The sequence below is a fragment of the Chaetura pelagica genome, unplaced genomic scaffold (genome assembly GCF_000747805.2).
Source record: "Chaetura pelagica isolate M959 unplaced genomic scaffold, ChaPel_1.0 scaffold117, whole genome shotgun sequence".
NCBI lineage: Eukaryota > Metazoa > Chordata > Aves > Apodiformes > Apodidae > Chaetura > Chaetura pelagica.
Genome location: NW_009954185.1, coordinates 7,726,282 through 7,745,689, shown reverse-complemented (window position 1 = coordinate 7,745,689; position 19,408 = coordinate 7,726,282). Strand labels below are relative to the sequence as shown.

At 38.8% G+C, this 19,408-nt stretch overlaps 1 protein-coding gene across 1 annotated transcript in view; it reads left to right on the top strand.

Moving 5' to 3' along the window:
• The window catches only part of LRP6 (low density lipoprotein receptor-related protein 6), a 106,531-nt gene that overhangs the window by 60,680 nt on the left and 26,443 nt on the right, over nucleotides 1-19,408 (top strand). Inside the window, 5 exon segments of the mRNA XM_010002976.1 lie at nucleotides 10,761-10,977; nucleotides 12,319-12,608; nucleotides 14,330-14,556; nucleotides 16,760-16,944; nucleotides 18,635-18,961. Coding sequence (XP_010001278.1) covers nucleotides 10,761-10,977; nucleotides 12,319-12,608; nucleotides 14,330-14,556; nucleotides 16,760-16,944; nucleotides 18,635-18,961 — 1,246 coding nt within the window.

The following is a 19,408-nucleotide window of genomic DNA, read 5'->3' as shown; positions in this document are numbered from 1 at the left end:
CATTATGTAGTGTAGTGATCCTTGAGTGCAGCTCTACTTGAAGTGTTTCTACATTCCCAAATCTATTAGCCGTGCCTGCCATTACTGTCTCTAATCCTTATGATTAATATGGAAAGTCTTATAACCTGCTGGTTTTCAGCATAAGTACACACGAGTCTTCAGAAACCAGCCTTGTCATACAACAGAACATGGGTGCTGCCAAGACTCTTTTGAGTACAAAAATCTTGAACAGAAAAGACCTTTTTGTGTTTGACCGAGGAGGTAATAGCTTGGCATCTAGAGAATGCTCTAATTCATATTCTAATCCTGAAATTGCAGGGCTACATTTTCCTCCGATGACAACTCTCTCAATTTTGCTGCCATCCTAATAAGGAAATTTTGTTTTCTAAGCATTCACCATTTATTTTCCAACTGAGAAATTTTGTCTCATAGCATTAGTCTTTGTATTGTGAAATGCTGATGACTTGTAAACCTGATTACTGATCCTGTCTCATCCACCTTTAGTTTGAAGCAGAGGTTTGAACATTGAGAATTGGAAACCATTGAATTCCTAGCTGTTGGACACAGCTGCTTTTGTGTCCTTCCATTAAACTTTTGCTGGTATGAGAAGTAAGGTAGCTGAAACAAATATTTGAAGTTGCTTTACTGTTTAATTTTGGCCACAATTCATTATCCACCTGATTTGGATAGTTGTGGCACATGGGGACTTCATTCAGCAAAGAAGTGGTGTGTACTGCAGAGAGCAGGGGCAGATCCCTTGTCTCCATCCCAGTTTCAGAAATTTAAAGCTTACTTTGTCAGAGAATTTCCAGCTATTTCTTAATGCCTGCTAGACATTACAGATTTTTGAAAGTAGTAGTAGATTAAGGTAGACTATTTTTAAAAAATAGTAGTAAACTATTTAAAGCAAACAAAAAACTCAACAAAACCCAAAGAATTAGTCTATATTTTTTGTAATTGCCATTTGGGAGATTTCTTCTGAATGAATTTAGGGAAGAATTATGTTTCATGATGTAGCCCAAGACTGGAAAACTGTTACAAAGCGAACAAGTGACAGCCATAAAGAAGATATTAATAAGTCTTCTGACTGTCAAAGAGCCAGATACAAGAATTTGAGTGGCCTCTTATCTGTGGACCCCAAATATTGAGCCACGGTCTCGTGGCATTGTAAGCTTGTTGCTATTTCTTTTTAAAAAGCCTGGAAGTTAAATTCTGCTTTGGCTTTTGGGCATGGTCCTAGGTGTTTTAATATAAAAGTAAAAATGAAGAAACAAATTTAAAACATCCATGCCGATTTAAATTCAAGAACATTAAAATCTCAACTTTTTATTGCCTTTGATAATTTGAGAATATCTAAATAAAACTGGACTGTGAAAAGTTTGATTGTTGAGACACCCATTACAACCACTTGTGCTGACAAGTTCTCATAGAAGTCCTGAGGAATCTGCTATCAAAACTGTCATCCTTAATGGAAAAGGGAGAGGTTCTCAGCAGAAAGAAAGGTTTTGGGTAGGTTATAGCTAGAACTCCTGTCCAAGACTAACCTGACTGATCTGGGTAGCAAGCATGGTATTTTTCTTAGAAGTGAAATTACTCCCCTAAAAAATTATGTGAAATTATAGAAGATTTGGATGCTCATTTTTAAAATGGTTCTTGCATCTTGTGTTTCTCCTTGTAATCTCTGTGTAGTTTTCATCTAATGAGATATGGAGATCATCAGCTCAGTAAGTTGCCCATGTTGCCTTTACAGAAATTGTCAGAAATCAGTGGTCCTGTGATATGGGTTGATTTACTCTAAAGCAAATGTTTTTAGTAGATTGGATGAGTCCTATTCTAAAAGCACCTCTTATCTTCTGTTATGTCTGAGGAGAGCCTGCAGTGACCATGTCAGAGGCAGATGTCTACAGTCATTGGACTGTTCACTGAATCATTGGACTTGCCTAAACTGCAGAAAACTTACCACATTTTTTCCCTCTACAAAACAAATCAATACAGTTACTTATAGAGGAGTCTGGAAAGCACCAAGCTGGCTAGAGAACAAATTAAAAAACAAGTTCAAGGGCAGGGTACTGAAAGAGATTACCTTGGGAAGGAAGAGGAGATAGTAGTAGAGTCTGTTGTTCTTGTACAAGAGCATTAAAAGTTGTGTTGCTGAAAATCTTGCAAAACTGTCCCCCAAAACACTGTGAGGGTTTGGTTTGGCCTTGGCTGGTCTTCTTTGCTTCCTGCAAAGTGTGTGTGTGTGTGTGTGTATGTGGTTGCTGATGGGACTTAGCTGACAAATGATAAGTTGCAAAAGCACAGTAATTCACTTTCTTTGTCTGTACCCCTATAGCCTAAGCCCACATAATACAACATACTTGGACTGTTGCCACTCTACCCTGTGTATTAATGTACCAGAATTAATGTCCATAGAGAAGCATCTTTATCCACCTGTTTTGCCACTGAATCTCTTCAGAAGATCCTCCTGTTTTCCTGTGAAAACCTCTCTTCTTATCCGTTCATAATTTCATCTAAATTTTTGTCTTAGCCTGCTCTTTATAAATGCAAAGATTTTTTCTACTGCATGAGATTGCCTAGGAGATGTCATATTTGATTGTCACAATGGTTATAAACTCCTTTCCCTGCCTGCTTGTCACTTCACCTGACTTAGCTGTTTCATTGAAAACTTAAGCAATTTTTTCTAAAATTAAATTCTATCACTGAGAAAACAGTTCTGTTATTGGCATTGATTGATCAGCAAGCTAGGAAAGTTGTCCTATTGTGACATAAATGAGCTTGTAACAGTGTCTGTACCAGGATAGAAAGGACTATTTATGAAGTTAATCTCTATTCTGTTTTTACATATTTATCTTCACTGCAGTCCTATTAGGAATCTTATCCAAGCTCAGTAAAAATGTATTTTGAATTCTTCAGAAAACTGATTAGAGCTCAAAAGGAAATTGAGGTGCTGGGGAACTGTTAAATTAGAAATTGGTAATGGCTATCATAAAACAATTAACAGTAAGAAGCTGTAGAGTTGGCTGTGGGCATTTGATTTCTGAAGCAAATATAAAGGATTCCAGGTACCCCTTCTGCTGATTTCTCAGGATTTTATTGCAGTGAAGAGATGGCTTCCTATTTCATATCTAAAAGATTCCTTAACATTTTGGAATTGAAGGAAAATATTGTTAACAGTAAGTTAATGACACTGACAGAATAATTGTCTTGTGTTTAAACTTTCTATTCCTTAGCCCGAGTGAGTATAGTTGATTGGGACTTTTTGGTTTTTTTAGAGGGAAAGACTAACGAAAGAGGAAATTTAAAGAAGATGTCAGTTTTTTCCTCTCTGAGCTGCTGCTTTATAAACATCTTAATTGTATGCTATTACTGCAGCCATAACAGTAGAATCATGCTGATCTGTTTATGTTGCTTAAAGAAGCAAATTGAAAATACAGTTCTCAAATCCAGTCTGAAAAGATGCTAATGTAATGTTCAGAAAGCATTTTAGCTTTATTTTAGAGGTATTATTGAGAGGGTGTCCCAGTTTTATTTTTTCCCTTAACCAAATAATTGTAATGGGTTAGTTTTGTTTTTAACTTCTCCGATATAGTAAGAATCATGTACATTTGGGCAGAAGATATACAGTCATATCCTTGACTAACAGTGTCATGAACTGAGGCAATATGCATTGCAGCAAATAAACACCACGTATAAGTATCATTGAATAATAATCAGGGCTGAAGTAACTAACCCTAAACCTTGAATATTCCTGAACTCCTTCAAGTATAATGCAGGCTTCTTTCAAAATCAATTTCCACAGTATGTTGAAGTATCTGGGATATATGTATTGAATGCAGTATTTCACAGCTGTCTTACAGTAATACTTTGCAATTATATTCTGCAGATCAGTATTAATGATCAGACTCATGAGAAATTCTTTTTCACCTAGTTGTTTTTTAGTTGTATGTATTCTTAGAGTGTTTTAGTGTGACCCATGCTGAAATTGTGAAGGTGGTGATGCTTTCTGGTTGGTTTTTTTTCTGTTGTCTTTCAAATTACTGCAAGAAACCAAACCTGTTGTTACAATGACTCAAGAGTTTAAGGTCTGCCCAGGAAGAACTGACCTTTTTTCCTGTGATATTTCCTTCATAAAAGTCTATGCCAAATGGCTGGGGGTTTTTTGCTGTTGTAAGGTAAACCATGACTATAAGTCTGAGAGTATATTTCAATGTGTACCAAGGAAACAACAACCTAGTGTATTCTGCATTTGTGGTACATGTGACAAGCAAAACATTTCCACTGAGTCAGAACACTCTTATTCCTTATCCTTTCAGAAAAAAAAGAAAAATGCTACAATTGAATTTTTCCTTTGAATCAGTGGGAAGAGATAGTTTCCAGCTGTGGTCTCTTCTAGAAATTTTGTAGAGCTGGCACAGTGATGGCAGCAGTACTTGAGCAGGGCAGTTGAGCTCCTGTATATTAAGTGGGGTCTCTTGGCCTCTTTGAGGGTCAATTAGCTAGTACTGGTAAAGGTGCTGACCATCAGGAACCAATAGATAGCTGAGGTCTCTGTTGTTTGTCTAGAAATCAGCTGTTAATTTTAATAATCAGAGTTTAGGTGCAAGTTATTCTTCTTTTGTTATGAGATGTTTGTATCTGCAATTAGAGCAGTTTATGGATTTTGCCAGAGGAAGCTTTTTATTTTGTTGTTTGTTTTTGTTTTACTGATGTGTGTGTCTGAAATAAGGTCCTGGCAACATCTTGTGGTGTAGCTGGGAGCTCTCAGTCCATCATGGAGGCCTATTCCATTTTTGTAAGTGATGTTTAATTTTTTGAAGATACAGAGTTACTTGCTGTTGTTTATAATTTTCACCGACTATTGAATTCCCCTGTTTCAGTCATCAGTGAGACATACTATTGCGTGATACTTACTTGCTCTCTGATCATTTATAACTACATCCAAAAGAGTACTCAGAAAACTACAGGCCCATTAGTCTTACTTCAGTCCCTGGAAGTTCTAGAAACTTGAAAGCCATGTGAAACAGGTGATTGGGAAAAGTAAACACAGATTTACCAAGGGCAAATCACGCCACATTAACCTAATCACCTCCTACAACAAGATAATGTTTTCTGTTGATGTGGGGAGAACAGCAGATGTTGTTTACCTAGACTTCAGCAAAGTTTTTGACACTGTTTCCCACAGTCTGCTCCTGGACAAGTTACAGGCTGGATGCATGTTCTGCGACATGGGTAGAGGATTGGCTCACAGGCCACACCTCAGAGGGTGATGGTCAGTGTTTTTAGTCAGGTTGGCAGCTTGTCAAAAGTGAGGTCCCCTAGGCATTGATACTGGGCCCCATGCTGTTCAGCATCTTTATAAGTGATGCATCTCACCAAGTTTGCTGATGAAAGTAAGCTGAGTGGTGAGTTGAACATGACAGAAACAAGAGCCATTTTGCAGAGAGACCTGGACAAGCTGAAAGAGCAGGCTAGGAACAACTATGTGAAGTTTAACAAAGATAAGTGCAAGGTCCTACACCTGGGATGACATAACCCAGGAGCCCAGTACAGGCTGGGTTCTGTGTGGACAACAAGCTGAACATGAGTGTAGTGGGCTGTTGCAGCAACAAAGGCAAATCAGATCCTGGGTGTTCACAGGACATTTCTAACACAGATAGAGACATGATCATCCCACTCTACTCAACAGAGATGACTGGGGGGTTGGAGCTTCTTCCGTATGAGGAAAGGCTGAGAGAGCCAGGACTTTTTAGCCTGCAGAAAGGAAGGCTGAGGGGAGACCTTATTAATGCCTAGAAGTATCTAAAGGGTAGGTGCAAGGAGGATGTAGCAAGACTCTTTTCAGTAGTTCCCAGTGATAGGATGAGGGGCAACAGGCACAAGCTGGAACATAGGAAGCTCCATTTAAATATGAGGAAAACTTCTTTACTATGAGGGTGACAGAGCACCAGAACAGGCTGCCCAGGGGGTTGTGAAGTCCCCTTCTCTGGAGATACTAAAAACCCACCTGGATGCAGTCCTGTGTAATGTGCTCCAGGTGATCCTGCTTGGACTAAATGATCTGTAGAGGTCTTTTCCAACTCTGACAATTCCATGATTTCTTTAACGCTTGTTAGGCTGCACCTAGAGTGTGGCGTCCAGCTCTGGTCCCCACAATTCAAAAAGATGCAGAGTGGAGAGCACCCAGAGGAGAGCAACAAAGATGACCAAAGAGCTGGAGAACCTGTCCTGTGAGGAAAGATTGCAGGAGTTAAGTCTTTTCTCCTTGGAGAAGAGACAGCTCAGGGAGGACCCCTCCAGCAGTTTTCCAGTGCTTAAAGGGAAGCTACAGGGAGGATGGAGGCTTTTCCTTCACTAGGAGCCACATGGAGAGGACAGGCACAACTGATACAAGTTGCACTGGGAGAGGTTTCATAAGAAGGAAGTATTTTCCAGTGAGAGCAATCATTCGCTGGAACAACCTCCACATAAGACTTGTGGTGGAGTCCCCATCACTGGAAGTTTTCAAGTTGTGACTGAGTGGGATGCTAGATAATCTCATCTAGGCTCCCATTCCCACAAAAGGTCGGACCAGGTGATGTTTCAAGGTCCCATCCAAGCTGGGCTGGTCTGTGATTCTTTGGTTCTACAGAATAAAAAATTGAACTGTACTCATGAGTAAAGATGGACAGTAACAGTTTGCACACTGTCACCCTGCTTATGGCACTAGGTTAATTATGAGTCAATCATATTGGGTTTGACAGTCTCAGGTTTGCATCTGGAAGTGTGTTGTTTCTTGAGCCCGCATGCTGTCCGGGACTCTTTATGTTTGATACTGATCTAAGTATGGCCCAGTAGGGGCAGACGCTTCTAATATTAGAAATTCCTCAGTGCTGTGGTGTAAGTTAGTGTACCTCTGGTCTCTACTGCCACTTTTCTTGGTCTCTGCTAGACCTGAGTGGACTGCTAGTCTGCATAGCTTTGCCAGGGTTCCAGCATGAGCTCTAATGAGAGCTTGGAATAGGTATAATGGTTGAGTTCTAGACCTAAAGCTATCAAACTACAACTGTAAACTGACATACATTCAAATCCTGCATTGTGAAAAAGGTAGAATCACTTCATTAGCCTATTTATCACAGTTATTACTGGTATTCAAGAGTGAATTGAATTCAGCGTATCTGACAATAAGACAGACCCTTAGAACATATCACTGTGCAATCCAGCCTGTAACTTCGTAATAGAAGTAATACTTCAAAATTGTTATTTTATTATTCCTGTTGACCATTAGGTACAGCATCTTAAAATACAACCACATTTTCAGCATTAATTAATTTGTTTTACATAAGCTGTGTTTGAGGCCATAGGTTTCCATTCATTATTGTCCTATGATAAGCAAACCCTTTATTCTACAGGCAGGATACCTGATAATTTTTCTGAGTCCATTTGATTTTTGTAGTTTCTTTTTCTTTTTTTTTCATGCAACTACTCGCTCTTTCAGTAAAGGTAGTGTTTGTGGTTGCACCACATCTGTTTCCTGTTGTAGTCTGTATTCTCACTGTGGTTTGCAGTATTCAGAATGGCCTCAGAATATGAAACCCACACCACATTGTGGTTAAAGCAACATAAACCACTGGAGATGCTCCCTCATAGCAGCAGAAGATGGGGTTTTTTTGTATGGGGGGGTTCAGTGGGAATAGGCTTCTCTGTGATAAACTGATCCATCTGAGGCTGGAGAAGGGGAAGGAATGTATAAAGCAATATTGGCTGGGAACCAGTTCTCACCCAAATTTCAGTATGTGAAAAGATTATGCTTAAATCCTTTGAAATTTATTTCAATTAGTGATTGTTTTTCATATGCATTCATCCCTTTATCTGTTGTTGCTTCTACCTTACACCAGACTCCTTGGTTCTGTAGCCTATTGATGAAATTCAATTCAAATCTTCCAAAATGCAATCAAAATGACTGCAGGCAGCTTGGTACTATGGAACTATTCATATGGTGGTACCCAGCAGCTGTTGATAGTAATATTGCACAGATGGGGTCAGGTAAGATTGCAGTGGGGGTAGGGTGGCAGGTATAAGTGCTTTCAGATATGCATCTGTTTTGACTACATGATGTAAATCTGTCTTTCGAAATAACCCAAACGTGGCAAAACAAAAATTAATTAACAACAGATACTTATTCCTTAAGTCCTCCCTTCTCCCTAACTTTCATTGTAAGAGGAAGCTTATTTGAACAGCTCCCCTTTTAAAGTTAGCCAAAAAAAGTTAATCTCACACCATGCACCTTCCAGTTAATTCTCTTTGCCAGTAGTTAAGCACTTCTTAAATACAGAAGTTTCTTCCTTTAGTAAGTGCAAGGCAAAAAGTGTAGTATCTAAAGGTACTGCTTTGTTATAGTGATGTTTTGGTGGTTATTACTGCATGATTTTAGTCCATTTGCTTTGCAACATACCATCCATTCTGTGTATCTGTTGGGTCTGCTTAGCAAGCACTAATTGCTATTTATGAATACTAATTAGTAGCAAGCAAATGGCTAATCTCTGTAGTTTAGGGTAGGGGGGAAACAAGTAATTGCAGAAATGCAAAGTGACTCACAGTTAGAGAAGGGGGTCACCAGTTTTGCTTAGCATTGGTTGTGGTGGTTTCTTGAAGGGATAGAGAGCTTAAGGACTGTAATTCACAGTTAATCTTACAGATATTAAATCTGTGTCCCTGGTTCTAAAGTTAACCATTAGTCTGTCACTTATCAGAGCCATGTAGGAGCCATGCTGCTAGGAACTGAGAGAGCCAGCAAATGCTGAAAATTTATGAAGTAGAATAAATGGAATAGCAGGACTTGTTTTCAAAAGGAAGTCCAGAAATTAGGCAATTGTGCTGGGCTCTGTGCCCAGCTAAACAATCAGTGATACAAAAACCTATGTTTTTATTTGGTTACCAGTGTAAAGGACAGAAGTTACAGCATTTAGGATGGTAAATGCACCATAATGCAAAGTGAAACTGCAAGTATTGCACTTGACTTTCTAAAGGCTGCAAGTAAGAATGCAAGGAGAAAAAACATTTCACTAAGAAATGTGTATCTTATTTTGTGATGTGTGTGTCTTAGTGCATTTGTAGAACTGTGCTGTAAAGGCTACTAGATTGAAGACTTTTTCGTAAGCCAATTCCACAGAGTAATTATGAGTTTGTTATGTTGGTGGGGGTTTTTTGTTTATTTGTTTGGGTTTTTTTTAAATGTGGGGCTTATTCCTACAAACCACTAAGTGGGCAGAGCCCCTTTTGATTTTTCTGTAGGAAATGTGCACATAAAGATTCGATTTCCATTCTAACATACTGAGAGTAAGTGCAGTAATGTCAGGAAATTTATGACAGGAAATAGGTTTACAGAGAAATTGAGTTCCTGTGAATATTATAGCATTTTCTTCTGCTTTTTTTAGTGAACTTAACAATATTTCATTAACATGCACGTTATACAGTATATTGAGAAAGGTATGGCTTTCAGTTTTGTTTCTCTATTCCTTTCCTCCCTCCCCATCTGTGCTTGCATATGAGTTGCTCCAAACTAGCCTTCTCCTTTTTCATGCACTAAGAAATTTTTTTTGACCACAAAAAAATAATCTATTTAACTGGAGTTATTAAACCAATTGATCTTAAATGTTGTCATTGCACAAGTCTTTGGGTCTGAGCCACAGGAAGACCGGGAAATCATAGAAACTTGCTGATGTATATCTTAGTTCCACCAAGACAAGTGAGGGAGATTTGAAAACAGTGATAAAGAAAGTCACAATTTTACCAGTCCGTGACTTGTGACATCTTTGATGGAAGGATGTTTTATTTATTACTAAGGAATTAGTGTGCTACCTTGAATTTTATGATCACATTGTTTGGAGAATTTTTTACATTGAGGTTGGTGATTTTTCTCTGTTTTTGGAAGGATAGTATACATGCTGTAAACTTAATCTGAAACTTGAAACAAGCAGAAATGTTTCAGAAGGCACCTTCCTATGAAATTGCATTGTTTAATAATTTTTAAGCATTTCTTAAAATACTGGGCTCTCCTTACACCTGTCACTGTGGTACTTTATTATAATAATACTTGGCATTCATAGGATATGTGATGACTTGAACATGCATACATATGTTTAATTAATCTGCTCCATGCTTCTTTGATGAACTTAGGTATTACTTCTTTTTAGCAGTAGAGGAGACTTGACACGGTAAATTCAAGTGTCTTGATCTCAAAGGCATGCAATTGTTTACAGGCTGTTAGTGTTCCTTCTCGCACAGAAAATACTGAACTTAATTTTGAACAGTGTCGAACTGGTTCTTTATTCAGACTTGAGACTATAGGTGTGTTCTGTACATTCTCTCGATGGCTTGCCTCCCAGAATTTATGTGGTGCCTCCTCTTTGTGCTCTCTGGGCAAAGCTCACTTGGAAGTGACTGTGGTCTACAAGATGCTGAGTCAGGACTCCTTGACATTGTAAGCTTGTGTTTATTTGTGTAAAACGATGTAAGGAATGTTGTGTCATAATTTCACCTTATGATCTGTTCATGAGACTAGCCTTGTACTCAGGGGATCCTTCATGGCTTTAGGAATACGTACCTGTAGAAATATAGAGGGTTTTTTATTACAGTGCTGTGTGACATTGATTGCATTTTAATGACTAGGAGATTATTTTTTAATTTGAAGCCTAAGTGTGGAGCAGCTATTGATTTAATCTCTGATAAAGAGTGACAGAATTATTCTGTGTACATAATAAATGTCTGTATATCCATAGGTCATGAATGCTGATGGAACTGGGAGAAGAGTTCTGGTGGAAGACAAGCTGCCTCATATCTTTGGATTCACACTGTTGGGAGACTACGTGTATTGGACAGACTGGCAAAGACGCAGTATTGAACGCGTGCATAAGCGAACAGCAGAGAGAGAGATCATCATAGATCAACTGCCAGATCTAATGGGCCTAAAAGCTACAAACGTCCACCAGATAATTGGTGAGTGAGACTACTAATCAGGCAAGTGAAATGAAATGGAAAATTCTAGCAGTGCTCTTCTAAAGGTATCACTTTATACCAGGTCAGGTTTTTAGAAATGGGCAGAATCCAGTTTTATTGCATGATAACTGCAGCTGCAGTTTGATGTGATGGGGGGAGGTCTTTGTGAGGTGCTTCAGTTCTCTAACTTGGAAAAGCATGAGCTGGAACACAACCAGGCATCCCCCAGACTGGGTAATTTTCTGCTTCTTAGGGAACTGAAACAGCTCATAGGTCTGAACAGCCCTTGATCCAGTAAGGGGAGAATAAGGATCATGGAAAATGAGATCTTCCTTTGTAACAGCCAGCTATTATATTAGCCCAGCTGTTTATGAAGCTGCAGCTGTAGCAGCTTTTCATCTTGCAATCTGAACATGTGCACCTGGTATGCAAAAGCTAGGAATTAACCAGTTCTGTTCAGTGCTTTTCAAGTTAATACTGCAAAACCATATTTTAAAGTAACTAGAAGTACTTCCTGTCCTGCAGTGTAAAGATGCAGGATCTAGCTTTAAATTTACTACTGTTGGCTATGCAAACACTGGTAGCAGTGTGACTGTGGCATGCAGAGAACTCATCACATTCGTTGGATAGTCTGCCATATGGATAGGGCTTGCAGCTTCTTGCTGCCATGTCTGGATTGTACCCCAGGGAGTTAATCAAATGTGGTTGAGGTGTATCTTTGCATTGCTGCTGCCACATTAACAAGATGCCCTAAGGTACATGTATTTTAAGTGCAGCTCTCTTTCTAACTGTTTGGCTAATTGAGCTTGGCAGTGCTGGGCCTCTCTTAGTACATGGATTTCCACCATGTGCAGGGACACTGTTAACAGTGGAAAGAGCTGCTTTACTAGCATTCTGGAGAGAAGAGACTGTTGAATGGATATAAAAATAGATCTGCAAATTTTCCGTCTCTAGGAACACCACTGTGGGATGTAACAAAATGAGAGCACTGCAGAAGGCAGCAGAACATATGCTTGTTTACTTAGGTAGTTAACGTTCATTTTGTGTTTCTATTGTGAACTGGGAGCTGTTGGGAGTCTGGGTCCCTTTCCTCACTGCTGGGTTTGTTTCATAAGGTCAGGAAAACAAGTGCTGACTTTCCAGCCATGCAGACAAACACCTTTCTAAAAGATTGCAGGAAATGAACAAAACTAAGCTCATTCAGAGAATAAAAGATGAAAAACTATATGTATTTCTCAAAGAATCCATAGCATCACCAATGCACGTGGGGACTGGCTTCGTCTTCCAGCTGAAGTGAGTGTCCAGTGATTATTTTTTTTTTTGCTTCTGTTGCATGCTTAGGTACAAACCCTTGTGCAGAGGATAATGGTGGCTGCAGCCATCTCTGCCTGTACAGACCACAGGGCCTTCGCTGCGCTTGCCCCATAGGCTTGGAGCTCATCAATGACATGAAGACCTGCATCGTCCCAGAAGCTTTTCTGCTGTTTTCTCGGAGAGCAGATATCAGACGAATTTCTTTAGAAACCAACAACAACAATGTTGCTATTCCACTCACTGGAGTCAAGGAAGCTTCTGCTCTGGATTTTGATGTGACAGACAATCGGATTTACTGGACTGACATTTCCCTGAAGGTAGAGGTTTATACCATATTGACTATTAAGTTGTTACAAAGTTCTTGAGGTACTTAAGAATGCATCAACAAATGCTATTTATAAGGTTCAAGGAATGGGCAAAAGACCTTGTTCTAACTAAGAATGGCATACATTTTTGTTGCATGAGCAGCCTTCTCTCCTTATATATCTAATGTATACATTAATAATAATGTACATGCATAGTAATAGACATTAATAATGTCATGTTGTATACATTTTCACATAAAGGATAGATTTGCAAACAGAGAAGAATGCTGTATGGCAGAAGGTTTTGGGGATCACAAATGTTCTGTCAGATATATTTAATGGAGAAAGCCTGCTCTTGGGTCAGGAAGTGAAAATGAGTCTTACCTATTGCTTAATTTATACAGCTACTGCATGTGAGACCTGTTATGAACCACAGGCTTTGTAAAACAGTTCTAGGGTCTAAACTGATGAATCAGAAAAGATTGAAGATAGGTATTTAAATGTCTTGGTTAAATGAGTGATGGAAATTTGTGTATTGTCTGTTATCTCCATTATCAGTGAGTCTAGTTATCCTTTCTGTTTTTCATGGGTTGTAGATGTAGTCAGGATTGTGAGCACCAATAATCAATTTTTATTAAAATAAATATTTTTTGCATTTGGGTTGAGACCAGTGTCAACAATATCATGTACCTTTGCAACTGAAGAGTCATAAAAGTTAAAAAGGCAGAGTTTTTATGAAGAATCATGAGTTAAAAATTAAGATAGGCGGAACTTTTTAGGCATGGCTGTTGTTTGAAAAGTGTTTGAAATAAAAATAAAGCAATTATCTGATCAGTTTTTAAGAGTGATACAGATAAAGACTGAGATACAGACTCCCTGATGTGTACTGTCACAAACTGGCATAATTAATGGGTAGAATCCAAACTTGGAAGTAAACAAATAGAAAATCAGGCCTTGTGTTAATTTCTGATGGGTTATGGGTATGAGGAGTGTGTGTGGAGAGGAGTATTAAGGACACAGAAAACAATCCCATGTTTGCCAAAAAGAATATTATACCATCCTAAGGTTATTCCTTTATTTTCAGGCTTTTAAGTGGTCATAGTAAATCAGGGAATGCCTAAACTCTGATATATTATTAAAATATACTTCTGGCTGTATCTGCTATTATAGGCTGATCTGTGATGGCAAGAGTTAAAAGAAGTCTTTTGAATAAAGGACCAAGAAGAAATTTTGCTTAGTGAAATTAAATTTAATCATCAGTATTTAAGCACTCACGCTACTGAGCTAATAGGTTGTTGGATTGTTTTCTTCTATGTGCTGTTTTGTCCTGAACTTTTTCATGAGGCTGCTTTAAATATTGTTCTGTGCTGTTAACATTGATGCTTTTGTATAGTCCTGGGAGAGCCAAAATATTTCCCCCTCGAAGCTGGCACTGAGTTATTAAGGTCACTTTAGCATGTAGACTGCTTAATTGAACCCGATTAGTTATCCCATTTATTTGCCCAGTGAAATGGTATTGTAATTGACACAGAATAGATTCATAGAGTACAGTAAATCATTACTTCTGAATAGCATCATTGTTCGCCTTGCAAATAAGTAGCATATTGTAAGATGCTCTTTCCTATGAGATGCCTAAAATCTGAAAGTGTTTAAAATGCAACAAAGAAGACAACCAGCCCAATGACAGACTGGTAAAATTTCTAATTTGCCTGTGTATCTTTGTATCCCTGCAGACCATCAGCAGAGCGTTTATGAATGGCAGTGCACTGGAGCATGTTGTGGAGTTTGGCTTGGATTACCCAGAAGGCATGGCTGTAGATTGGCTGGGGAAGAACTTGTACTGGGCTGATACTGGAACCAATCGTATAGAAGTGTCAAAGCTGGATGGGCAGCATCGCCAAGTGCTGGTGTGGAAAGATCTCGACAGTCCCCGGGCATTGGCATTGGATCCTGCTGAGGGGTAACTTGCTGATATAATTTGATGTTCATGAATGGTGAAAAACAACATCATAATTCTTCCTCTAGGGCATGTTAGTTAGGCACTGCATGTGAATCCTGAGAGAATTGAGCTGGGGAATACAACCTGGTAATTTAGAGTGTGAAGGTTGGAGGAATATGCTCTCAACATTCTGAATAATCATTAAGAATACTACAAAAAAAAATTTATCTGAGCAGCTCGTTAAAAAGAGCTTTATATTTATTTTTTTAATTAACCACAGAATCAAAGAAGTTTTAGGTTTATGGAAATAGTTAATAGAAAAGAACTATAACATTGAAGAGAAAATATTTGTCCTCTACAAATGAAGATACTTTTTACCACAAGTTAGGATCCAATAAAGGTATTAAATTATTTTACTTGAGAGTGGGGGAGTGAAGTTTATTGTCTGAGAATAAGGAAGGTGTTTGTTTCTTCAGATAAGGGAGCTTTTTTTCTTGATATGGACAAGGGATACAAGGACAGAGAAAGAGTAGAAACAATTATGCCCACCTATCACCAGATTGAAAGATTTACTGAGAAGAAACTTCCTAGTTGGATTCAAATGTAATAGCAAAAGTAGGGCAGTCAGCAGGGGTAGGCAGGAAGGAGCAAGGCAAGGCAAAACTATTTAGCTTCTGAAATAGTTCTACCATGAAATGCTTATTTGATATTGACTAATTACTGCAAAGCCTTTTTGAGATTATAACAGCATTATGTTATTCTTATTTTACAAACAAGGGAACTTTGTTTTCAAGTGTTATGAAATCATCACATTTCCAGTGACACTGCAGGAGTTACAGCAATGTAGAGAAGTCTGCAGCACTTGAACACATTCCTCCTGCTTCATTCCAACTGTGGCAGAGCTTAGTCGAACAGGGTTCTGCACTGCCCCCAGTAGGACGTGTAGATGGGGTTCAGCCCTGACATGCCAGGGATTGCCTGGACAAGTACATCAGAGGGTATCCAAGACCAGGTTGTTGGATCCAGTTGTCCAGTTGTAACAAAAGGTTGCTATGGATTATTCTAATTTTACAGAGGGAGTAAGTTTTTGTTCCCGAGGATTACTGCAATTCAGTGCTTTGTCTCTTCACCACAGACCAAAAAAAAATTTTACTTTAGTTTTAAGCCCAAATGTCTGTTTTTCCTTTTGTCTTATAGCTGAGCCATGTTGTACTTTATGGGGAAATTCTCATGGCAGTGCAACCATGGGGGCAATTCTAACACTTAGGGCCATGCTGTGTACAACTCGCAAAAATCATGCATAAAATACTTGGAAATTTTTTAAGAAAAAATTGCAAGTATTTCTATTGTCTAAAGAGTAGCTCCCCCCAGTTATCCGTTTCTAAAATAACCTTTCCCACTGTGTTGTTGGTTGAAATGCAAAGCATTTTGCAGGTGTTTGTTATTAGAGGTATTAAAGGATAAAATCATAAACCTTGGCCTGCTATGACTCATTTTTAAAATGGTATTGGCTCTACATTTTGGAAGCAGCAACTAACTACTTGACACCAAATGACAAATATACAGCCCTCTACAGTGCCTAAAGAAAACGTAACATGTGAAAGTCTGTGCTTCTTCCAAGGGAGGCATAATCTGGCATGTGACTGTGTAACAGTTCATACTTTTACTCCAGTGGAAACGTGGTACAGTTTGTGTTTCTCTGCCCTTGGCTGAAATATAACATGCTGTTACATGGCTGGTTGACTTGGTTTTGTGGAGATGAGCAGAGGCACCTATTAACAAAAGTACCCTGCATATCAACCTGTTCGTGGTCCTTCGTTTGATGGACAGTTGAATAGAAACAGAAGCTAAATGCCATGGAAAATACCTTGCTAGATAACCAGGTGTAAAGGAAGGTGCCCGGCTACCAAACTTTTCCCTCTTAACTGATGCATGTATATTAGTTAAGATTGGAAATGCTTTTATGCAGCACTTACAGGTGAAATTCCAGCTCCAAGTGGAAAAAATAATGTTGGAAGCATTTGGAGAAAACTTGTCTTGCTTCATTGCTTCTATTTTGAAAAAACATTAGCTGTAAAAGGGCTTAATAAATGCTCAGATTTACAGCTCTTGTTTTTCTCTCTTACTCTTTCTAAGGATTTTTGTTTTCTTTTTCCCTGTGAGTTTTTCTTTGGATAAGTGTGAGGTTTTTTGTTTGTTTGTTTTCTTTTGTCCTTTTAATCAGATTTATGTACTGGACTGAATGGGGTGGTAAACCAAAGATTGATAGAGCTGCTATGGACGGCACTGAGCGGACAACTTTGGTACCGAACGTGGGACGTGCCAACGGCCTAACCATTGACTACGCCAAAAGACGACTGTACTGGACCGACCTCGATACCAACCTGATAGAATCCTCCAACATGCTAGGTGAGCCTCAGAGCTCTGGGCAGTGCTGTGGGGATGCTACTGCTTTTTCACACTTCCCCGTGGTAAATTATTGCTTCAATATCGCCAAGATACGTATCTTAAGACGAAAATAGATTTTTAGAAACTCGCATGTGTTTAACATTTGCCTCTAGAATTGATGTTTATGCAACACAGCATGTAGTGAGGCCTCGACTTCCTTGTAGGTGATATAGTTGCTCACAAGTTAGAATTATACAAACTGTACATGTTTTCAGTTATATGTAGGACAACCCTGTCAGCTTTCAGTGGTTTTAAGTCTTGTTTTGCTGCTCTGAAGAGCACTGGCAGATACCTAACAAACACTTCATCATCTGTAGAAAGGTAGAGAGAAAGCTAAGAAAACAGCTTATTGGACATTTTTCACAATGTATTTTAATACCGTTTGGTTTTTAATCTTTGTTGCCTTAGGGTTCAGGCATTTTTTTTTCCCTAGCATCCTGTACACTACGGATCTTTTCCTGGCTAGTACTGGTCACCAGTGGGGCTCTCTCTCACAGTGGGGTCTGTGTGAATTTATTTTTTTTTTATTAACTGGTCATTACAGCTAAATGGAGGTAGAATGTTTTATTCTTTCCCTGTCCCCAGGTGGTGTAGTGAGGACCTAAGCCCTCTCAGATTTGCACAATATCTTTTTTTTAACTTCTTGGCACCCACAGGAGTAGACTGCCTTGTATTCCAGATTTTTCAGATTAGTGTTCACTAGCCAATATTTAAGGCTAAAGGAGATAGTCTACTTTAAACAGTATGTTTGCAATAGTGGAACAAAGCTAGAAAAATATCAAAACAGAAAAATGCATTATAGGAATTATATGTAATATAAAAGCCTCTCTTATGTATTTTGGTGTGCACTTGAGGCTAGCTCAGCGTTCCGCTGTGTACCGTGAAACTGGACACAGCATTAGAATTTTGTCTTCCCTGTGGCTAGTGATGTCAGAATGCAGGGCTGTGCACCTTCATCTTCTCTATGCAAAGAGGGAATGACTTCTTGCTGCATAATCTCCCATTCTTTTTCTGTGACTAGACAGCAGGACACCCTGTGGTGATGAAGTGGTTGAAATGACATGGTTGAAGTAATATCCCCTCTCATGCCCTGCTTCTTAAGGCCTTTTAACATTTCCATAGTATACACAATTAACTGTTTCCTACCTAGAATTTCTGATTACTCCTTCCTCTTACAGCATTCTAGAAACAGGTTAGTTTAACCTTGTGCATTTAAACTTTCCCACAATACAATTTAGAATTTGTTACAAGCTCATAATTCTCTCTCTGTAAGCAGCAGGTAGAGAGCCAAATGTTGTGTGAGATGCTGAACTGGGCATACAGTCTCAGGATCCTGCATCTACTTCAGAGGGAAACTGTTTTTTTCAGAGAGAAGGGAAAGACGGAATCTGAGAACCCTGATAATTTTCAAAGAGACTTTCTCTTTTAGTAAAACACATTCTCTTCTGTGAATCTCAGGATTAGCACATTTCTGTGATAAGCTCTGAGACTTCAGGATATGTTGAATATTATACGTGAGTTTATAATTTACTTTTGTAAATTACTTTTTGTTTGTTACTTCTAGTAACTTGCATTATGTGTTAACATTTCCGTGTTAAACAGTGTCCCATTTGTCTCCATGTAATTCTGCTCTTTCTCTCCTTTGGAACAGGCCTTGACCGTGAGATTATAGCTGATGACTTGCCTCACCCCTTTGGCTTGACGCAGTACCAGGATTACATTTATTGGACAGACTGGAGCCGGCGCAGCATTGAACGAGCCAACAAGACCAGTGGCCAGAACCGAACTATCATCCAAGGACATTTGGATTATGTTATGGACATCTTGGTCTTTCATTCCTCCAGGCAGGCAGGCTGGAATGAGTGTGCTTCGAGCAATGGTCACTGCTCTCACCTGTGCCTGGCAGTCCCTGTTGGTGGGTTTGTCTGTGGATGCCCAGCTCACTATTCCTTGAACTCTGACAACAGGACTTGTAGTGGTAAGCCATAATGAATGGAAATCAAGCAGAGAAACAGATGTGTTTAGTAACAGATGCAAGCGTTTTACTTGGAGGAACGCGGAGTTTTATTTCTACATGAGATGGTGAAGCTTGTTTGTGGATAGACCAAATTGAAGCAAGTTTCTATTTTTAATACCAAATGTGTATTTAAAAAAAAATTTGGCTCCTTAGCCTGCCTTCTTGCATAGGAAGCCAAGTATATTTATACATTTCTGTTACTAAAATCCTGACTATTCAGAGAAGATGCAGAAAAGAAAAAAACAGATGAGTATCACAGTAAAATAAGAAGAGTGGCTCTAGTGAATTTTTTTAGGGACTTAGCTAAATCTGTGTAAGCTCAAAATGCTTCTGGTTTTGTATCTGTCCTTCAAACCCTCCTCAAGTGTGTATTTGCTTGCTTATTTATTTCTAATTCTTGCCTGATAT